Source organism: Herpailurus yagouaroundi, unplaced genomic scaffold (genome assembly GCF_014898765.1).
Source record: "Herpailurus yagouaroundi ecotype Mexico unplaced genomic scaffold, PumYag 189, whole genome shotgun sequence".
NCBI lineage: Eukaryota > Metazoa > Chordata > Mammalia > Carnivora > Felidae > Herpailurus > Herpailurus yagouaroundi.
This window is the reverse complement of record NW_024412420.1, coordinates 12,848,477-12,864,544: the sequence shown is the minus strand read 5'-3', so window position 1 is coordinate 12,864,544 and position 16,068 is coordinate 12,848,477. Positions and strand designations below refer to the sequence as shown.

At 43.0% G+C, this 16,068-nt stretch overlaps 1 protein-coding gene across 1 annotated transcript in view; it reads left to right on the top strand.

The window, feature by feature from the left end:
• KPNB1 (karyopherin subunit beta 1) overlaps positions 1 to 15,651 on the top strand; it is a 28,799-nt gene extending 13,148 nt beyond the window's left edge. Inside the window, exons 10-22 of the mRNA XM_040497322.1 lie at positions 954 to 1,178; positions 2,079 to 2,270; positions 3,048 to 3,178; positions 5,167 to 5,314; positions 5,640 to 5,711; positions 6,873 to 7,017; positions 8,229 to 8,311; positions 8,806 to 8,913; positions 9,280 to 9,423; positions 9,535 to 9,640; positions 10,285 to 10,399; positions 11,400 to 11,561; positions 12,479 to 15,651. Coding sequence (XP_040353256.1) covers positions 954 to 1,178; positions 2,079 to 2,270; positions 3,048 to 3,178; positions 5,167 to 5,314; positions 5,640 to 5,711; positions 6,873 to 7,017; positions 8,229 to 8,311; positions 8,806 to 8,913; positions 9,280 to 9,423; positions 9,535 to 9,640; positions 10,285 to 10,399; positions 11,400 to 11,561; position 12,479 — 1,632 coding nt within the window. The 3' untranslated portion in view covers positions 12,480 to 15,651. The remainder of the gene's footprint in view (positions 1 to 953; positions 1,179 to 2,078; positions 2,271 to 3,047; positions 3,179 to 5,166; positions 5,315 to 5,639; positions 5,712 to 6,872; positions 7,018 to 8,228; positions 8,312 to 8,805; positions 8,914 to 9,279; positions 9,424 to 9,534; positions 9,641 to 10,284; positions 10,400 to 11,399; positions 11,562 to 12,478) is intronic.
• The last annotated feature ends 417 nt before the right edge of the window (positions 15,652 to 16,068 follow it).

Below are 16,068 nucleotides of genomic sequence, written 5' to 3'. Positions count from 1 at the left end.
TTTTCATCTCATCTTTGAGTTTTACAGCCACTTTTTATCTTTTGACCTTAGTGTCTTCGCTTTTGTATATTTTTGTTGTGTTTTTCGCATTTGGGAACAAATCATTCTTTAGGTGTGTAATATCCCGAAGGTGCCTAAGGCAGCCTACCTTAAATTGATTGTGTGGTGTGAGTAGCCACAGTAAGGAAGCTAGACCGTGAATTCTAGTTTCCGGAGAAATGCTAATGGAATCTTGGTTTTGACGTTGGTTTTGGTTTAACTTTTCATTGGACTGTAATAATTATTAGCACACCAGAAGCCGCCTCACGGCTTCTTCCGAGTCATTCACTCCCTCACCTTTACTACCGTAAATTAGTTTTGACTGATTTTGGCCTTTATATAACTAGAATAATACGGCATATACTCTTGCTCTGCCTTTCACTTGCTGTGTGTCCCAGTTTCATCCTTCTTGTTGCATGTAGCGGGAGTCGTCTGTGTCCTTGTGTAGTATGAAGTGGGACTTCCCTCTGTCTGCATCACAGGCTATGCTGCGATGAGTCTTTATGGAAGAGATTCAAACATAAAGGTTTTAATGGGGTGGCTCAGTTGGTTGAGTGTCCAACTCTTGATTTTGGCTCCAGTCACGATCTCCTGGCTCATGAGATCGAGCTCTGCGTTGGGCTCCACGCCGACAGCATGGAGCCTGTGGGGGATTCTCGCTCTGTTCCTCCCCTGCTCATGTGCCTGTGTGCTCTCTCAGAATAAATAAGTAAACTTTAATATTGTATATACGTATATATACGTTCGTACGTGTAAAGGTTTTATATTTTATTTACATCCGCAAAACTTAAGTTCCAGTGACATCTGGGAGTAGTCAGAAGACCTTTGGAGGTAGTGATTTTTTTTTTTTTTTTTTTTGAGTTGAAGTGATTCTTTGAACAAAAACTGAACTAGTGCCACATTCTCTTCATCAGGACGAAAATGACGACGACGACGACTGGAACCCCTGCAAAGCAGCAGGCGTGTGCCTCATGCTTCTGGCCACCTGTTGTGAAGATGACATCGTCCCACATGTCCTCCCCTTCATTAAAGAACACATCAAGAACCCAGATTGGCGGTACCGGGATGCAGCAGTAATGGCTTTTGGCTGTATCTTGGAAGGACCAGAGCCCAATCAGCTCAAACCACTAGTTATACAGGTGAGGCTGGGGGCTTTTAAATGGGATATTTATTCCTTGAGCTTTTTACTTGAGAGTGTGCCTTTATTTTAAAAACAAAACTGTACGTAGTCCTCCACAAAGGTAATTTCTGGATTGTTAACAAAACTCAGGACTTGACAGAAAGGCAGAAAAAGTCCCCTTTAATCACGTGCTGAAGGATAACATTCTTAACTCTTAGCGTTGATCTGTGTCGCTGTCTTCTGTGTGCACATGTGTGTGCGACAGGATGGGCATCTTCTTGTGCAGCAGTCTCAGGACTTGTGTTTTCACTTACCTGCTGTGTCATAAACCTTCCCCGTAATTTTTATGTGATGATTCTGTCCTTGGGACACAATGATAGCTGTGTAACGAAAAGTCTTGTGGAAACAGGGTGTTTATTTTACTATTACAAAGCACTGCGAGAGCCCATTGGAACGGAGTGCAGTGCGGTGGAACTCGGCCTCTCCCAGTGGAGCCACACGCCATCGCCACTGCACGGAGGTGCACCACCTGAGAGATTCGGCGGAAGTCTGCTGGAAGCTTTTTCTTGCTAAACTTCTAATAAAACTCTCTGCTGGGATTTGGTGAAGAGAGGACTGTTTCACTTTTCCTTTTGTTTTTATCATACTGTTGGATACAGGACAGACGTATCTTCTAAAATGACACACTGTCTTGATGCTTTGGGTTAAAACCCAACCATCAGGGGGCACTGGGTAGCTCAGTCAGAAGACCGTGTGACTCTTGGTCTTGGAGTCGTGAGTTGGAATCCCATGTTGGGTGTAGAGAGTACTGAAAAAAATTTTTAAGGAAAAATCCCAACCATCGGCATTCCCTCCTCTGAGGTGTCAGTCGACATGAATCTTAATCTTTGCTTCGCTTTGCTAATTGCTATATTTGCAGGCTATGCCCACCCTAATAGAATTAATGAAAGACCCCAGTGTAGTTGTTCGAGATACAACCGCGTGGACTGTGGGCCGAATTTGTGAACTGCTCCCTGAAGCTGCCATCAATGATGTCTACTTAACTCCCCTGCTACAGTGTCTGATTGAGGGCCTCAGTGCTGAACCCAGAGTGGCTTCAAATGTGTGCTGGGTAAGGGCTCTTCTTTCCACGGAGATACGGAGCTGGGCTGAGCCATGGGCAAGGAGGTAGGAGGTGTGGGAGAGAAATGGGTCTACCTCACTGGAAGGCCTTTTCTGAATAGCATCTCCTTTCTCATTTCTTCAATTAAAATGTGGGGGATGCCAATTGCATGAGCCAGTGGGAGCTGTTGACTCATGGTGAACTGGTTCCCAAACCATTTAGAACAGTCATGCTAACCCGGTGGGAAAACTATCTGGACCTGGTTTTCTTTCTTCAGTTGCTTGGGGAACAAGAAATTTTGATTAAGGTAGAGAGTTGCTAGCTACAAAAAGTACCATTGCTGAGAAGGGGGCAAAAGAGAAGGAAGGTAGGCGGCCCAACTGCTGAGTCAGTGCAGGCTGAAGGTAGTTCATTAGGGACCTTTGGGGGTGTGGGGGAGGAAGTTCAGACAAGGAAGGAGTGGGGCTAAAAAGCCTTTCTGTAAGTGGAAAAAGAAATGACGTAGTGGCAGGTATTTGTGGTAGATGAAAGAACTCTGCTGCTGAGAGAGTTTGGGGTGGGGCAAACGATATAAATAAACAAATACATAAATATTTAATTTTAAGGACAATCACTTGTTAAGTGATTGTCTTAGGACTTTGACAGGAAAAGTTGAGGACTCACTAGCATTGATTTATTCTTAGGTCAGTTGGAAACGAACACTGCCCATAGTATGTTAAGGAGAAATGAGGTTGTCCTGGGGAAGGGTTCTTTTCAGGACTAATGTTGACTCTGTCTCTGTTTAAGGCTTTCTCCAGTCTGGCTGAAGCTGCTTATGAAGCTGCAGATGTGGCTGATGATCAGGAAGAACCAGCTACCTATTGCTTATCTTCTTCTTTTGAACTCATAGTTCAGAAGCTTCTAGAAACTACAGACAGGTGACTGATATATACAGAAGTGGGTGGTATCTTTGCATCCAAATCCTTTTGCCTTGTGTGTGGTGGGGGGCGCCTCTGTATAACCTAATCATGGGAACATAGTAACAGGAAGCATTAAAAGAGTCTTCTGGTACAGTTTGTTTAAATAAGAGAAAGGGACACCTGGCTGGCTCCGTCGTGAGAGCATGCAACTCTTGATTTCAGGGTCATGAGTTTGAGCCCCATGTTGGGGCTAAAAAATAAGAGAAGAAAATACATGGGCGCCCTGGTGGCTCAGTCGGTTAAATGTCTGACTTCGACTCAGGTCACGATCTCACAGTTTGTGGGTTTGAGCCCCGCATTGGGCTCTGTGCCCCTCCCCCACTCACACTCTGTTTCCCTCTCTCTCTCAAAAATAAACATTTAAAAAAAGAAGAAAATACAGACTATGTCTACCTCAGAATGTTGAGGTTACAAGTGAAGTCAGAAAATAGTCTCATATAAAGAGGAATTGGTCTAGAGAGGTCCCTTCGTTTTTCAGTGTCTACTCGTAACAGGAGTCTTTGATTATGGTATAAAGGAAATCCTAGCTCTTATTATGGATTTAATCGCCACACCAGATCATTAATTACTACTTTTGAAAATCGGTGAAGAACTTGGCATTAAAATGCAGTTGTTTTAGAAGTGAGCTTTTGAAAAAAATTTTTTAAAGCTTTATTTTTAGGGGCGTCTGGGTGGCTTAGTCGGTTAAGTGTCCGACTTCAGCTCAGGTCATGATCTTGTGGTTCATGGGTTCGAGCCCCATGTCAGGCTCTGTGCTGACAGTTCGGAGCCCAGAGCCTGCTTCAGATTCTGTGTCTCCTCTCTCTGCCCCTCCCCCACTTGTGCTCTGTCTCTCTCAAGAGTAAACGAACATTAAAAATTAAAAGAAAATATTTTAAAAAATAAAGATTTGTTTTTAAGTAATCTCTACCCCCAATATGCAGCTCGAACTTAACAACCCCAAGAACAAGAGTGACATGCTCCACCACCTGAGCCAGCCATGCGCCCGTGAAATGTAGTTCTAAGGGGTTATAAGTTGGAACGACCTTTAATTTTGGTTGTATGTGAGCTATACCTAAAGCCATGCTCAAAAGAAACCATTAGGAAGAAGGCTGGGTTTAAACTCTTCCATGCTTCCTTAGTTTATCTTTACTTCTCTGATCAAGAGTATATATAATACCATCTTTCACAGATGAATGAAGAAAATTATCTTTTTCTTAGCTATTCAGGCAACGTCTTCATTTGTCCACATGCTTTCGTCTGCATTTTATTTTTATCCCCTCCCCCCATAAACCTAAATTCTTGTTTTTTTTCTTTTAATGTTTATTTTTGAGAGAGAGAGGGGGAGACACAGAATCTAAACCAGGCTCTAAGCTGTCAGCACAGACAGCACAGCTCACGGGGCTCAAACCCACAAACGGCGAGATCACGACCTGAGCCAAAGTTGGATGCTTAACTGGCTGAGCCACCCAGGCACCCTTGAGCATTTTAAACTAATTTGTTTCCCTATAATGTCAGCCCATTTCCAAAGAGTTATTCTAAAGTTTAACCAGCTCTGGAGACCCATAATGAAGATAGCCATTGGCTTCACAGTTGAAAATTTATTTCCTGGTTGTATTGTGTTGTCAAACTCAAACCACGTTTGCAACCGTACCAGTTCTAGGATCCTTATTTTCTTCCCTTTTTGTTTTTTTCTTAACGTTATTTTTGAGACAGTGTAAGTGGGGGAGGGGCAGAGAGGGAAACAGAATCTGAAGCAGGCTCCAGGCTCTGTGCTGACAGCTCTGGGCTCAGACTCACGAACCATGAGATCATGACCTGAGCTGAAGTCAGATGCTTAACTGACTGAGCCACCCCCCAGGCGCCCCATAGGATCCTTATTTTCTTTGCAACAAGGTCTATGTCATAACAACTCTATTCTTTTTCTCAGGTGAGACTTTAAGATTGTTGTTGTGTCTTCCTTACAGACCTGATGGACACCAGAACAACCTGAGGAGTTCTGCATATGAATCTCTGATGGAAATTGTGAAAAACAGTGCCAAGGATTGTTACCCTGCGGTTCAGAAGACTACTCTGGTTATCATGGAGCGACTGCAGCAGGTGCTCCAGATGGAGGTGAGACTGGGCTTTCCTGGCTTGGTCGGAAGTGGGAGCCCCGTCCTCTCTTCTTGGTGTTTATATTTACGTGTAAATATATATTTTCTCAGAACGATGTAAGGCTTATACAAAAAACGTTGCCTCTTTAAATCTGCATTGCTCATCCCAGTTACTTAGACACATCACATCATATACATCTGTGAGTTTTTTATTTCCTACGTTAGAATCAGTAAAGATTATTTAATGGTCTTGCTAAACCCAGCAAAAATGGAAGCATTGAGGAAGTTCAGCGCTCTTTTAGAAGGTGTTTATTCAGAATATGATGATCTTCTTTTCTTTGTAGTCACATATCCAGAGCACATCGGATAGGATCCAGTTCAATGACCTTCAGTCTTTGCTCTGCGCAACTCTTCAGGTACAGTGGTGCTTTATCGCTTACCAGTTCTGAGGCCGATCAGAAAGTGTTCTCTTTTCTTCTCTGTCCGTAAAGACAGAATTTGTCTTTTGCCCAGTTTAGGGGAGGAAACTGCTCGTTTTATGATGTTGTACAGCTATGTTGTGTTGGCAGCTTCCAGTCTTGGGTTTTTTATTGGGTTGTCCAAATGTAGCCCAGCCAGATTTGGCTCCCAGCTGTGGTTCACTCAGCTAAAAAAATGAAGCCTTGAGTTTTTCTGCCATCGTCTTTTGAAACAACAGTTCCTATTGGAAGCTTTATTATAATTTATGTCATTTATAGTACCTGTTATTCAGAGTAGTCTTTTGAGGGGAGACCAGGAATCTTTAAATCAAACGTCACCCATTCATGACTGGGCTCATGGAGTGGCTGAGGTGCTATTCCCTTTTTTAACCAAAGGTAGGAAAACCCTGGAAATTGTCTAATGCTTACATAGGTACTAGGTTTTAGTATTGAGTGATGCTAACTAGGTCATCTTCCCTATGAACTCTCTTTTCTTTCTTAGCCAAACTTAATTTTTTTTTTTTTAAGCTTGACTGTTAAGGTCTTTGTTTAGTTATCCGACAAATGCAGGAATGATCTGGTAACATTAGTTGAAACAAATTAAAGGCTAAGGAGGGAGGTTTGAGGAATATTGAATTAGGATAATTCAGTTGGCTTTATTTTATCAAAGCTATTTCTTTCCTATCATCCGTAAATAGGTTAGGATATAGGAAGGATTGCTTTTTTGTTTGATGAGTAGGAACTATAATATAACCTGTTCTTCTTTAAAGCTGAAGTAAATTCAAGTGCCATTCCAGGAAGATTGGAATATGGAGGCTACTGATGGGTTTATCAGACATAAATGAAATGCAGAAGAAATGAGTTTATGTACCATGGAAGATTATCTTGTGTTCATTCTGATTTGGGGAATAGAAGGGATCTTAAAATGCATGTTTTGTTGCAGGTGATTTACACTGTGAAAGCTTTTGATTACAAAAAGTGTATTTGGCATTTCCAAAAAAAAAGCTAGAAAGTCAAGGGATTTAATTGATTTTTTTTTTTTTAGGAAGGTATGTTTAGTGTTCTGATTGGAAGGTTTAGAATCAACAGATCCTGAACTCTTTCTTGTTCATTTCATAGAATGTTCTCCGGAAAGTACAACATCAAGATGCTTTGCAGATCTCTGATGTGGTCATGGCCTCCCTGTTAAGGATGTTCCAAAGCACAGCTGGGTCTGGGGGAGTGCAAGAGGATGCCCTAATGGCAGTTAGCACACTGGTGGAAGGTCAGTGAGCCAAAATTGGGCAGGGAGTGTCTTTAGGGTATGGGAGTTTCAATGGCCATGGGAAATTTTTGACCAGAGAAAGCATAGTCCTGTTTTCTCATTTACTGGGGCATGACTGGAGTGCAAAGTTGGGTTGAATATAAGCATAACTTTGTGTATAACTGCTTTGCCACTCTCACTGAAATAAATGGGTGGCCAGTTTGCATCTCAGATTGGCAACTGTTCTGGGGAAGAAACTATTATCATCTACCCCATGTTCGTCAGGTTCCTTTTAACCCTGAAAGTCTACTTGCTTTATTGAAGTTTGGTTCCTTTCAAGGATGGAGGAAGGAAAGGTTTCTGTTTTCTTTGCTGGAACTTGCTACCTTCTGGTTCAAGTTGTAATGCTTCAGACTCCAGGTTGACACATCATGCATGGTCCCTCGTATGGGATGGAGTAAAACATTGAGAGTTCTAGGAATTAATTGGTTTTCTGGTTGTTATATGTCTGACTATACAAAATTGCTTCGGGGGAGCCACGTCTGCTTAAGACTCTTCGAAGGGCCATTTAAAAGCACATTAAAGAACACTTCAGAAACCTGGAATGCTTCTTCAGGGATGGCCTGTAAAGTGTATTACCAAGGCCATTACCAGAGGACTACTTCTCCGAGGAGCAGACCTATTTCTAGCATAAGAAGCATATGTTCAACTGATCTGGCCACATGTAACCACCCTGACAGGACCCGGCAGTTCATTATGGCTCCCGGAGTGGTGAATTCGGAAAGAAGCCTAGTCTGCTTTCCCTGACTGGCTTGTTAAATAAGTCCTTGATGGGATTGCCCAGGGATGGACCCTGTTTTAAACCTGGCTGCCAGAGAAGACATGTTATAACCAGGTGAAGAGGTGGCCAAGAGGCAGCATTGTTAGCTCATCCAATTCAAAATTAACCGTGACGTTCCGTGCAAAAAACCACTTGGGTTTTTTTCAGCCAAAGTGAAATCCCGCTCCGTGGAGATTGGGCATTATCTTTGGGGCATAAGAGTTAGGCCCTTCCAGCACTTAGGAATTTGACTTGTCTGAGACAGCCTTAACATCTTCATTGGAGAATTGGTAATTAATGCACGCTCCACCCAACCTGTTGTGTGGAGCGAATACATTTTGGGAGAGCCAGGATGGTTATTTTTGCTCACTTCTGTGATATCCTGTGGTGCTAACAGTTTGCTTCTTTGCAGTGTTGGGTGGTGAGTTCCTAAAGTACATGGAGGCCTTTAAACCCTTCCTGGGCATTGGATTGAAAAACTATGCTGAGTACCAGGTAGTCCATGCTTTTCAATAGAACACGTTTATATTCTCGCTTATACTGGACAGTCATTGTGGTACAAAGTCCAGACAGTCTCAGTGCATTGGCCCTGGGTGTGAACTACTTATTCTGTTGCCCTGAGTGTCTGAACTCAGGGCAACTCCCCATAAGTAGTCCGTGAAAAAAACCAAGATCTTAGCTGCACCAGCATGACGCCCTAAGAGCCGGGTTTTTTCCTTTTCTTTTTTTTTTTAACCACCTGGCTCTTGCCACCATCGTTCCTGGGGAATACTGTCATTTCTGTCCTTTCTTAATGATAACCTTGGACGGCCTTAGTTTTTTTCCTGAGGTACTGGTTGTTAAAATGAACTGATCGCAGAGAGGGGAGGATGTTTTCTTCTTGCACTCTAGGCTCAGGTGATAAAAGGAGCAGCAGCTAAGTAAAAATAATGCCTTACACCGCAGTTGGCCTTTTCTGCTCGGAAGATCATTTCCTGGATTCTTTGCAGGTTTGTTTGGCAGCTGTGGGCTTAGTGGGAGACTTATGCCGTGCCCTGCAGTCCAACATCTTACCTTTCTGTGATGAGGTGATGCAGCTCCTCCTGGAGAACCTGGGGGTGAGTGTCTGCACGCACAAGCCAGTCTACTCTCATCTGAAGAAATCATCAGTTGGAAACATGGTTAAAAACTCAGTGAGAGGGAACTCTTTAAGTTGCTGGAATGTTGGCTATAGGCTTATGAAGAAAGGAATTGTTCGTTTTCACAAAGTCATTCTATAAAGTAAGGTTGTAAAGTTAAAGGAATGCATGTGCTCGCTTCATGGAATGGGGGGAGGGGTGGGGGTGGTGCAGGGAAGCCAGTAAAGGGCATACATAATCCCTCTTTTCAGAGATTATGTGGTCTGTACACATCATATTAGTAGTTGTTTGTTACAGCCTTTGGACGGGACACGTGACTTTTATTCATTTGCGTTTCTCTATCAGAATGAAAATGTCCACAGGTCTGTGAAGCCACAGATTCTGTCAGTGTTTGGTGATATTGCCCTTGCTATTGGTGGAGAGTTTAAAAAATATCTAGAGGTCGTCTTGAATACTCTTCAGCAGGCCTCCCAAGCCCAGGTGGACAAGGTAGGCTTAAAGCTATCTTTAAGTCCAGCCCTGATTGGATGAGGGGGATTTTTGACAGTTGTACAACTAAAGGGTCTTGGAATGATGGACGTTCTGTTTTGTCTCTTACAGTCAGACTATGACATGGTGGATTACCTGAATGAGCTAAGGGAAGGCTGCTTGGAAGCCTATACCGGAATTGTCCAGGGACTGAAGGGAGACCAGGAGAACGTGCACCGTTGAGTATACAACCCATTTGACTCAGTCCAGAGTTCACTTAGCCAAAGGGGCTGTGCCTCTAGTTCTGTCAACTTGTGAATGGAAAGGAAGGGGAGAAGGAAGCGCCCTGATGAAGAGAGTTGCTTTGGGAGAGAATATGGCCTTTCGTATTTCTGTTCCCTCTTCCTCTGCTGCTTTGTCTCCCCTTTCTTGGGCATTGTAAGGGATGGGATCCAGCAAGGCTGTGGTGCTGGTTGGCATCTACACCAACCCCGAGTGGCAGCTGTGAGCACACACACACCCCTAGTTCAATTGAATTAAAGGACTGGGAGATCAGATTTCCTCTGTCACCTGATATTTCTGTTACTGACTAGGGAAGTATTTGTCCTTTACCTCTTTTGATACCATGGGCTTAGAGGAAAGGTCCCATTAGTTTCTTCTGTATTATTTCTGCTTGTAATAAAAGGACTGTCTGCCTCTTGTGTGGATGTGAAGAATGACATCTTAATCTGCGAAAGGACAGTTCAGTATAACTATATGCAGCTAATTCTCCCACCTGAAGCCAGCCTTGTGAGGGGGATAGTGTATTTGGAAACTTTGAAATGGGGGGTACAGTCCTGCCACGGTGGGACAGTTTCATCAGACTTTCTCTTTCTTTTATAGCGGATGTGATGCTGGTACAACCCAGAGTAGAATTTATTCTGTCTTTCATTGACCACATTGCTGGAGATGAGGATCATACAGATGGAGTAGTAGCTTGTGCTGCTGGACTGATAGGGTAGGTTATATCCTATTTCCAGTAGCTAAATAGAACTTTTGGAAAATCCGAAGACATGTGGTAAAGAATTTTGAGGGTAGCCTGGATGGTGATTGTGTACTTCTTTGACATGGATACTTCTTTTTTTAATGTCTGTTTATTTTGAGAGGGAGGGAGAAGGAGCAGAGAGAAACAGTCCTGAGCAGGCGCTGCCCTGTCAGCATAGAGCCCAACATGGGGCTCAATCCCATGAACCAGGAGATCGTGATCAGAGCTGAAATCAAGAGTGGGACGCTTAACCTACTGAGCCACCCAGGCGTCCTGGTATTTCTTTAATAGAACCCATGGTGTCCTGTTAGGAGTTCTCACAGGTGAGAATTTACTACAGACCTTAGCTTGGGTCTTATTCCAGACTCCAGGTTTCTAATTTCTTTTCGCTAAACTATGAAGTGAGTTCTCAGAGGTATAGGAGCAGCATCAGATCTGTGTCCATCCCATATTCTGAGGCTGGTCGACAGATTGCCTATGTTTAGCCTCCTCTGGTGAGAGTTTCTGAGGCATCATTAGAAGAGAGAACCATGAGTTAGTTGTGGAACCTGCAGTAGTCATCCTCTCTCTTTAGAGTTCATTTTGTGCATCTGTTGAGGGTAGGTGCTCAACTTATCCCTAAAATTTCTTCCAGCTTTAAAAAATAAGTGAATACAGGGGCACCTGGGAGGCTCAGTTGGTTGAGTGTCCGACTCTTGATTTCGGCTCAGGTCGTGACCTCACGGTTCGGGAGTTTGACCCCTGCGTCAGGCTCTCTGCTGGCAGCTTGGAGCCTGTTTGGGATTCTGTCTCCCTCTCTCTGCCTCTCCCCTGCTCGCGTTCACTCTCTCTCTCTCAAAATAAATAAACGTTAAAAAGCAGGTAAATATGAAGAAACCCACAACTAGCTTAGCACTGGTTTGGAAGGCTCAAAATGATATGATAGCAGTGTCGGGCCAAGGAGCTCATTGTCAGGTGTGTTTGTTCTGCACAGGGACTTGTGTACAGCATTTGGGAAGGACGTACTGAAATTAGTAGAAGCTAGGCCAATGATCCATGAACTGTTAACTGAAGGACGGAGATCGAAGACTAACAAAGCAAAAACCCTTGCTACATGGGCAACAAAAGAACTGAGAAAACTGAAGAACCAAGCTTGGTAAGAGCTCATCTCCCATTGCCCTCTTCCTTCTACTCTCTTGGGGAGGAGGCACAGTTTCTTCAGACTGTTCCGACAAGGGCTGCCTGTCTCATGGCATTTTGTTTTGTATCCCTTCCCATATAAGTGCTTTTGAGCCAAGCCTTTGTTCCTCAGACTTGTACTAGTGGAAGGGTCGGGCATCCTCAATCTTTCCTTGAGCCAAATACTTGATTCCTTGTGGTGATGAAGAGCAGAACTTATGTAACTGGAATTCAGTGAAGGCCCCACATGATTTTGGGTCCTAATAAAGTCATCGGTAATGGCATTTTCCCAGATTTTTCTTTTCTTTCGTTATTCCCTTCCTCCTCTCTATACTTTTTTTTTTTACTGCAGCGCTTTTAGACATTGCATAGCTCTGCAGAAGATATCCAAAGTCAAGAGTTGTGTGACGCTTGCTTTTTTGTTTTTTTTTTTTTAATTTTTTATTTATTTTTGAGAGGGGAGGGGAGAGGCAGGGAGAGAGAATCCCAAGCAGGCACCGCATTGTCAGCATAGAAGGGGCTCCCTAACTGTGATATCGTGACCTGAGCTGAAATCAAGAGTCAGACACCCAGGCACCCCTGACCCTTGCTTTCAGATGTAGTCTTTATTTTTTCAACTCTCCACATACTCATTGTCTTACTCCAAAGATCTCGATAAAATTGGCTATTTTGAGTTTTATCTTGTTAGCTTCCCTCCTACCCTCTTAATATAGGTGCTAATGAGAGCAGGTAGCTGGCACATAGGAAGACAAGAAAAACAATTAGTCCTTTTATTAGGACAAACTAGACCAATTCATTTCAGGCTGGTGAGCACTTAATTGTGGGAATCAGAAGCGTTTGACTCTTCCAACTGTATGTGATCTCAAAGTTGACTTGTTTTCCGTCTGTTTTTAGATCTGTTACCATTGGGATGATAACCTGAGACCCCCACTGGAAATCTCCAATCTTTTGAAAAACCCGGAAGTGAGGAGTGTGCACGGATGCTGAATGTTTGGGAATGAGAGGATGAGTGAGTGAGGCTTGAAAACACACCACATTGAAAATTCTGCCACAGCAGCAGCCGCAGCCGCCAACAGCAGCGCTGTTAGTGAGCTAAGTAAGCACTGACTTCGTAGAAAACCATAACGTCGGCCATCTTGGAAAAGAGAAAAACGATGGATGTAATTGCTTAGGAAAAAAAAAAAAAAAAAGGAAGTTCTCTCTTCCCAGGACAGGCTAGAACTAGCTTTTCTGTCTTTTGGCCGGTGCCGAGTGGAGTGACTGGTTTGGGAGAGGAGGAGGGACTGGGTTCAGCTGTGGTGCTTTGTTGTAAAAGGCAGTCTGGCCTTTGCTACTGACAAGAAAGATGGAGCCTGGGTCTCAAGCCCACCTTTGGTGTACCATTGCCACACGGTACTGTACGCGTGCCGGCTAAAAGGAGGGTGAGGGATTCTTTACGGTCTGAGAATGAGTGTGTGTGAGTGAGGCGGTATCCACATTCTCAACTTCAAGTCATTGCAGTTTCTTTTTCCCAGAAAAAAAGGGGTTAGATGTTGCATTTCATAAAACTAACCGAAGTCCTGTCTACTGATGCAGCACAAGAGATGTGTAAAAAAAAAAAAAAAAAAAAAAGAAAAAAAGAAAAAAAAAGGAAAGACGCTCTTTAGGTTTTGTTTTTTGTTTTGTTTTTTTTAATTACCTTCTAGGGAAAACACTGACGAATGGTCAGAGCTCCCGTATCCTGATCTTTTCATCAAGGCGCCTTTCCTAATAATATGGTTCAACTGTGAATGTAGAAGTGGGGGGGAGGGGGGGAGAAAAAGAAAACTCTGGAGTTAGAGGATCTAGAAAAAATTAAAATACAATTGTTACAAATAAAGAATGCAGACTTCAAAACAAAAGAAAGCCACAACCCAAACAAACCAAAATTTAGATGCTCAGAAGTAGCAGCACAAAAGAAAAGGTCTCTCCTGACATGTATGGTGGCAGTCTGAACACCCCCAGAAAATTGTGCCAAAGAGTTTAAAAACAAATACACAATAAAAGTAAACGCAAGCGCACGCACACACACACACACACACACACAGAGCAAACTTCAGGTAACTATTTTGGATTGCAAATGAGGATAAATTTAATGTTCAAACAATCTGATAAAATAACCATTTGGAAACTGCTTGGCCTTCTGTTCTCTTTTATTTGATTGACTACAATGCGGTATTGGTCTCTTGCTGCACTTCAAAACCAACTAATCAACAAAATAAAACTTAAAAAACAAAAGTATATATATATACATACATATATATATACTAGGACTCTTGTGATGAAAATGGCACTTGAAAAAGGTTTTATTTTTCCACTGAAGTTGAAGATTAATAAAATGGTGTCAGACATTCCCCTGGTCACACACTTTAATATTTTTTTAAAAGTGTGATGTGCTATGAGAACCATAAAGCAGACTTCGCTATTTTCCCTTTTACAAGGGAACAGGGCACCCGGAATTTTGGGTTTAGAATCTTTCAGCAATAAGGAGGGATGTCGGTGAGCTTTGACCCCCTTTTGGTTTTTGCAGTTACTAGTAGTTTTTTGCTGGCATTTTGAATATGCTGCTTTCAAAAACACCAAGGAAGATCTTTAACTGCTTCCTGGTGTTTGGAGGATTAAAAAACAAGACCTTAAATTCCCACTTTATTTCCATTCTAGCAAAAGAAATGTGGGCTTACATTTTTCTCTTTGCCATTTTCCCCTCCCCATCCAAGCCTTCCGTTCATAAGTGGGATTGGCTCGGTTTTGCTCATCCATATGGCAGCATCTCTAATCGCTCTTGTACAGGGTATCAGATATTGTGCCTTTTGGTGCCAGGTTCAAAGTCAAGTGCCGATCTATGAACCAGTGTACAAAAAAAAAAAAAAAAAAAAACACACACACACACACACACAAAACACAAAAAACAGGTGTTTGAAGGAAAGACTCCGTTGTGAATAAAGAGTTTGTACCACCTGCTAAGCCCTACTAAGAAGAGACCTGACCCTCTAATCCCGTTTAAATGTTAGTTGTCCCTTGAGGAGAGGGTGATACACTAACCATTCCTGATAGATAGGGGTTGGTCAGGGCTTAGGGAGGGGGCAGGAATGTTGGGGAGAAAAAAAAATCTGATCATTCCTCAGTGCTACCCATTTCTGTCCTGTGTGGGCTGCTTAGCTAGACAGCAGGAGAATAAAGTACACCGAGAACCATAATGGAAACAAAACCTTCCGTGTGTTTTGTCATGTTTTGTTCCAGGGAAGCAGTTGACAAGTGCTGTTATTAACGCTTTCTCCCAGATCCATTCAGTGATGGAGAGGAGGAAAATGGGCTGGTTGGACTGTGGTCTTGGTGCCTTGCAGGCGTTCTACACTGGTTATGCATTTAATCCTCTTTCGTAGTTACTTTTGGCTAGTGGGTTTTCCAGAGTCTGGGCTCTTACCCTGAATCGATTGTACCACCTAAGGTAACTGGGTGCAAGGTGCATTCAGTCCACTCACTGTCCGGGCCTTCCCCACCCTAGTCTTGGCACATTCCTCCAAGAATGTAGTTACCGTCTGCTTGGGAAGATGTCAGTGCAAATGTGAAGCAAATGGGCATCGGACTAGGCTTTGGTTTGCCGTAAGTGGCAGCTGCCTGTATCAATTACGATTACATTTATTAATTTTGCTTTTCATTTTCCTGGTTCCCCTCAGCTCCCCTCTGTTGAAATGTTGAACTTCGGACTGTCAGAGGCAACTGTAATCTTGCCTTAGGGACTTGTGGAGAAAGGGAGGGGAAATGCTCAGTGCAGTGTTTTCACTCTCAGAACCAAGTAATCTAGTCCCTCTGATATTTAAGAAGTGTGTTAGTCCGACTTCTATGAGAAATCTCAACTCCATCAGCTTTTGATAGCATCTCGGTTTTGAAACAACTTCAGTCTGTAATTGGCATTCAGAATGCCCTTGGCATGCCAGTCTGTGATGGCATTAAAGACCTGTTAAAACACTTGAGCCCAACTTTATTAACCAAAACTGATACCACCATCTTTATCTTCTAAATAAAGTCCGCTTTATTTTTATTTTCAACATTTTGCTGCTTCATTTTTGGTTCCACATGGTGTCACCTTGGAGGCGAAATGAATGGTTTGAAAGAAGCTGGAACGTGTGGTGGTGATGTGCGTGTGAGTTGGGGAAAGGAAGGACACATCGGTCTTAAAAACAGACACTGCGTAGTGTGATGGGAAATGAGTGAAAATAACTGGCCTACAAAGCGGTGGGGAGGAGGTTTTTGTTCTGAGTGCTTCTGAGCCCGCAGGAGATGGTCTCTGTCTTGTGCATATTTTTCAGGCGAATCTGGTTGGTTTAATGGCTCCTCCAAAATTGGCTTTTTACATGGCTTGCAGTGTGTATTTAATTTCTACTTCCACATCCCGCCCCCCCCCCCCCCCGAAATTCGTAGAGGGAAGAACACTAACTTGGGATTTAAGAGATTAGGTACGTTCT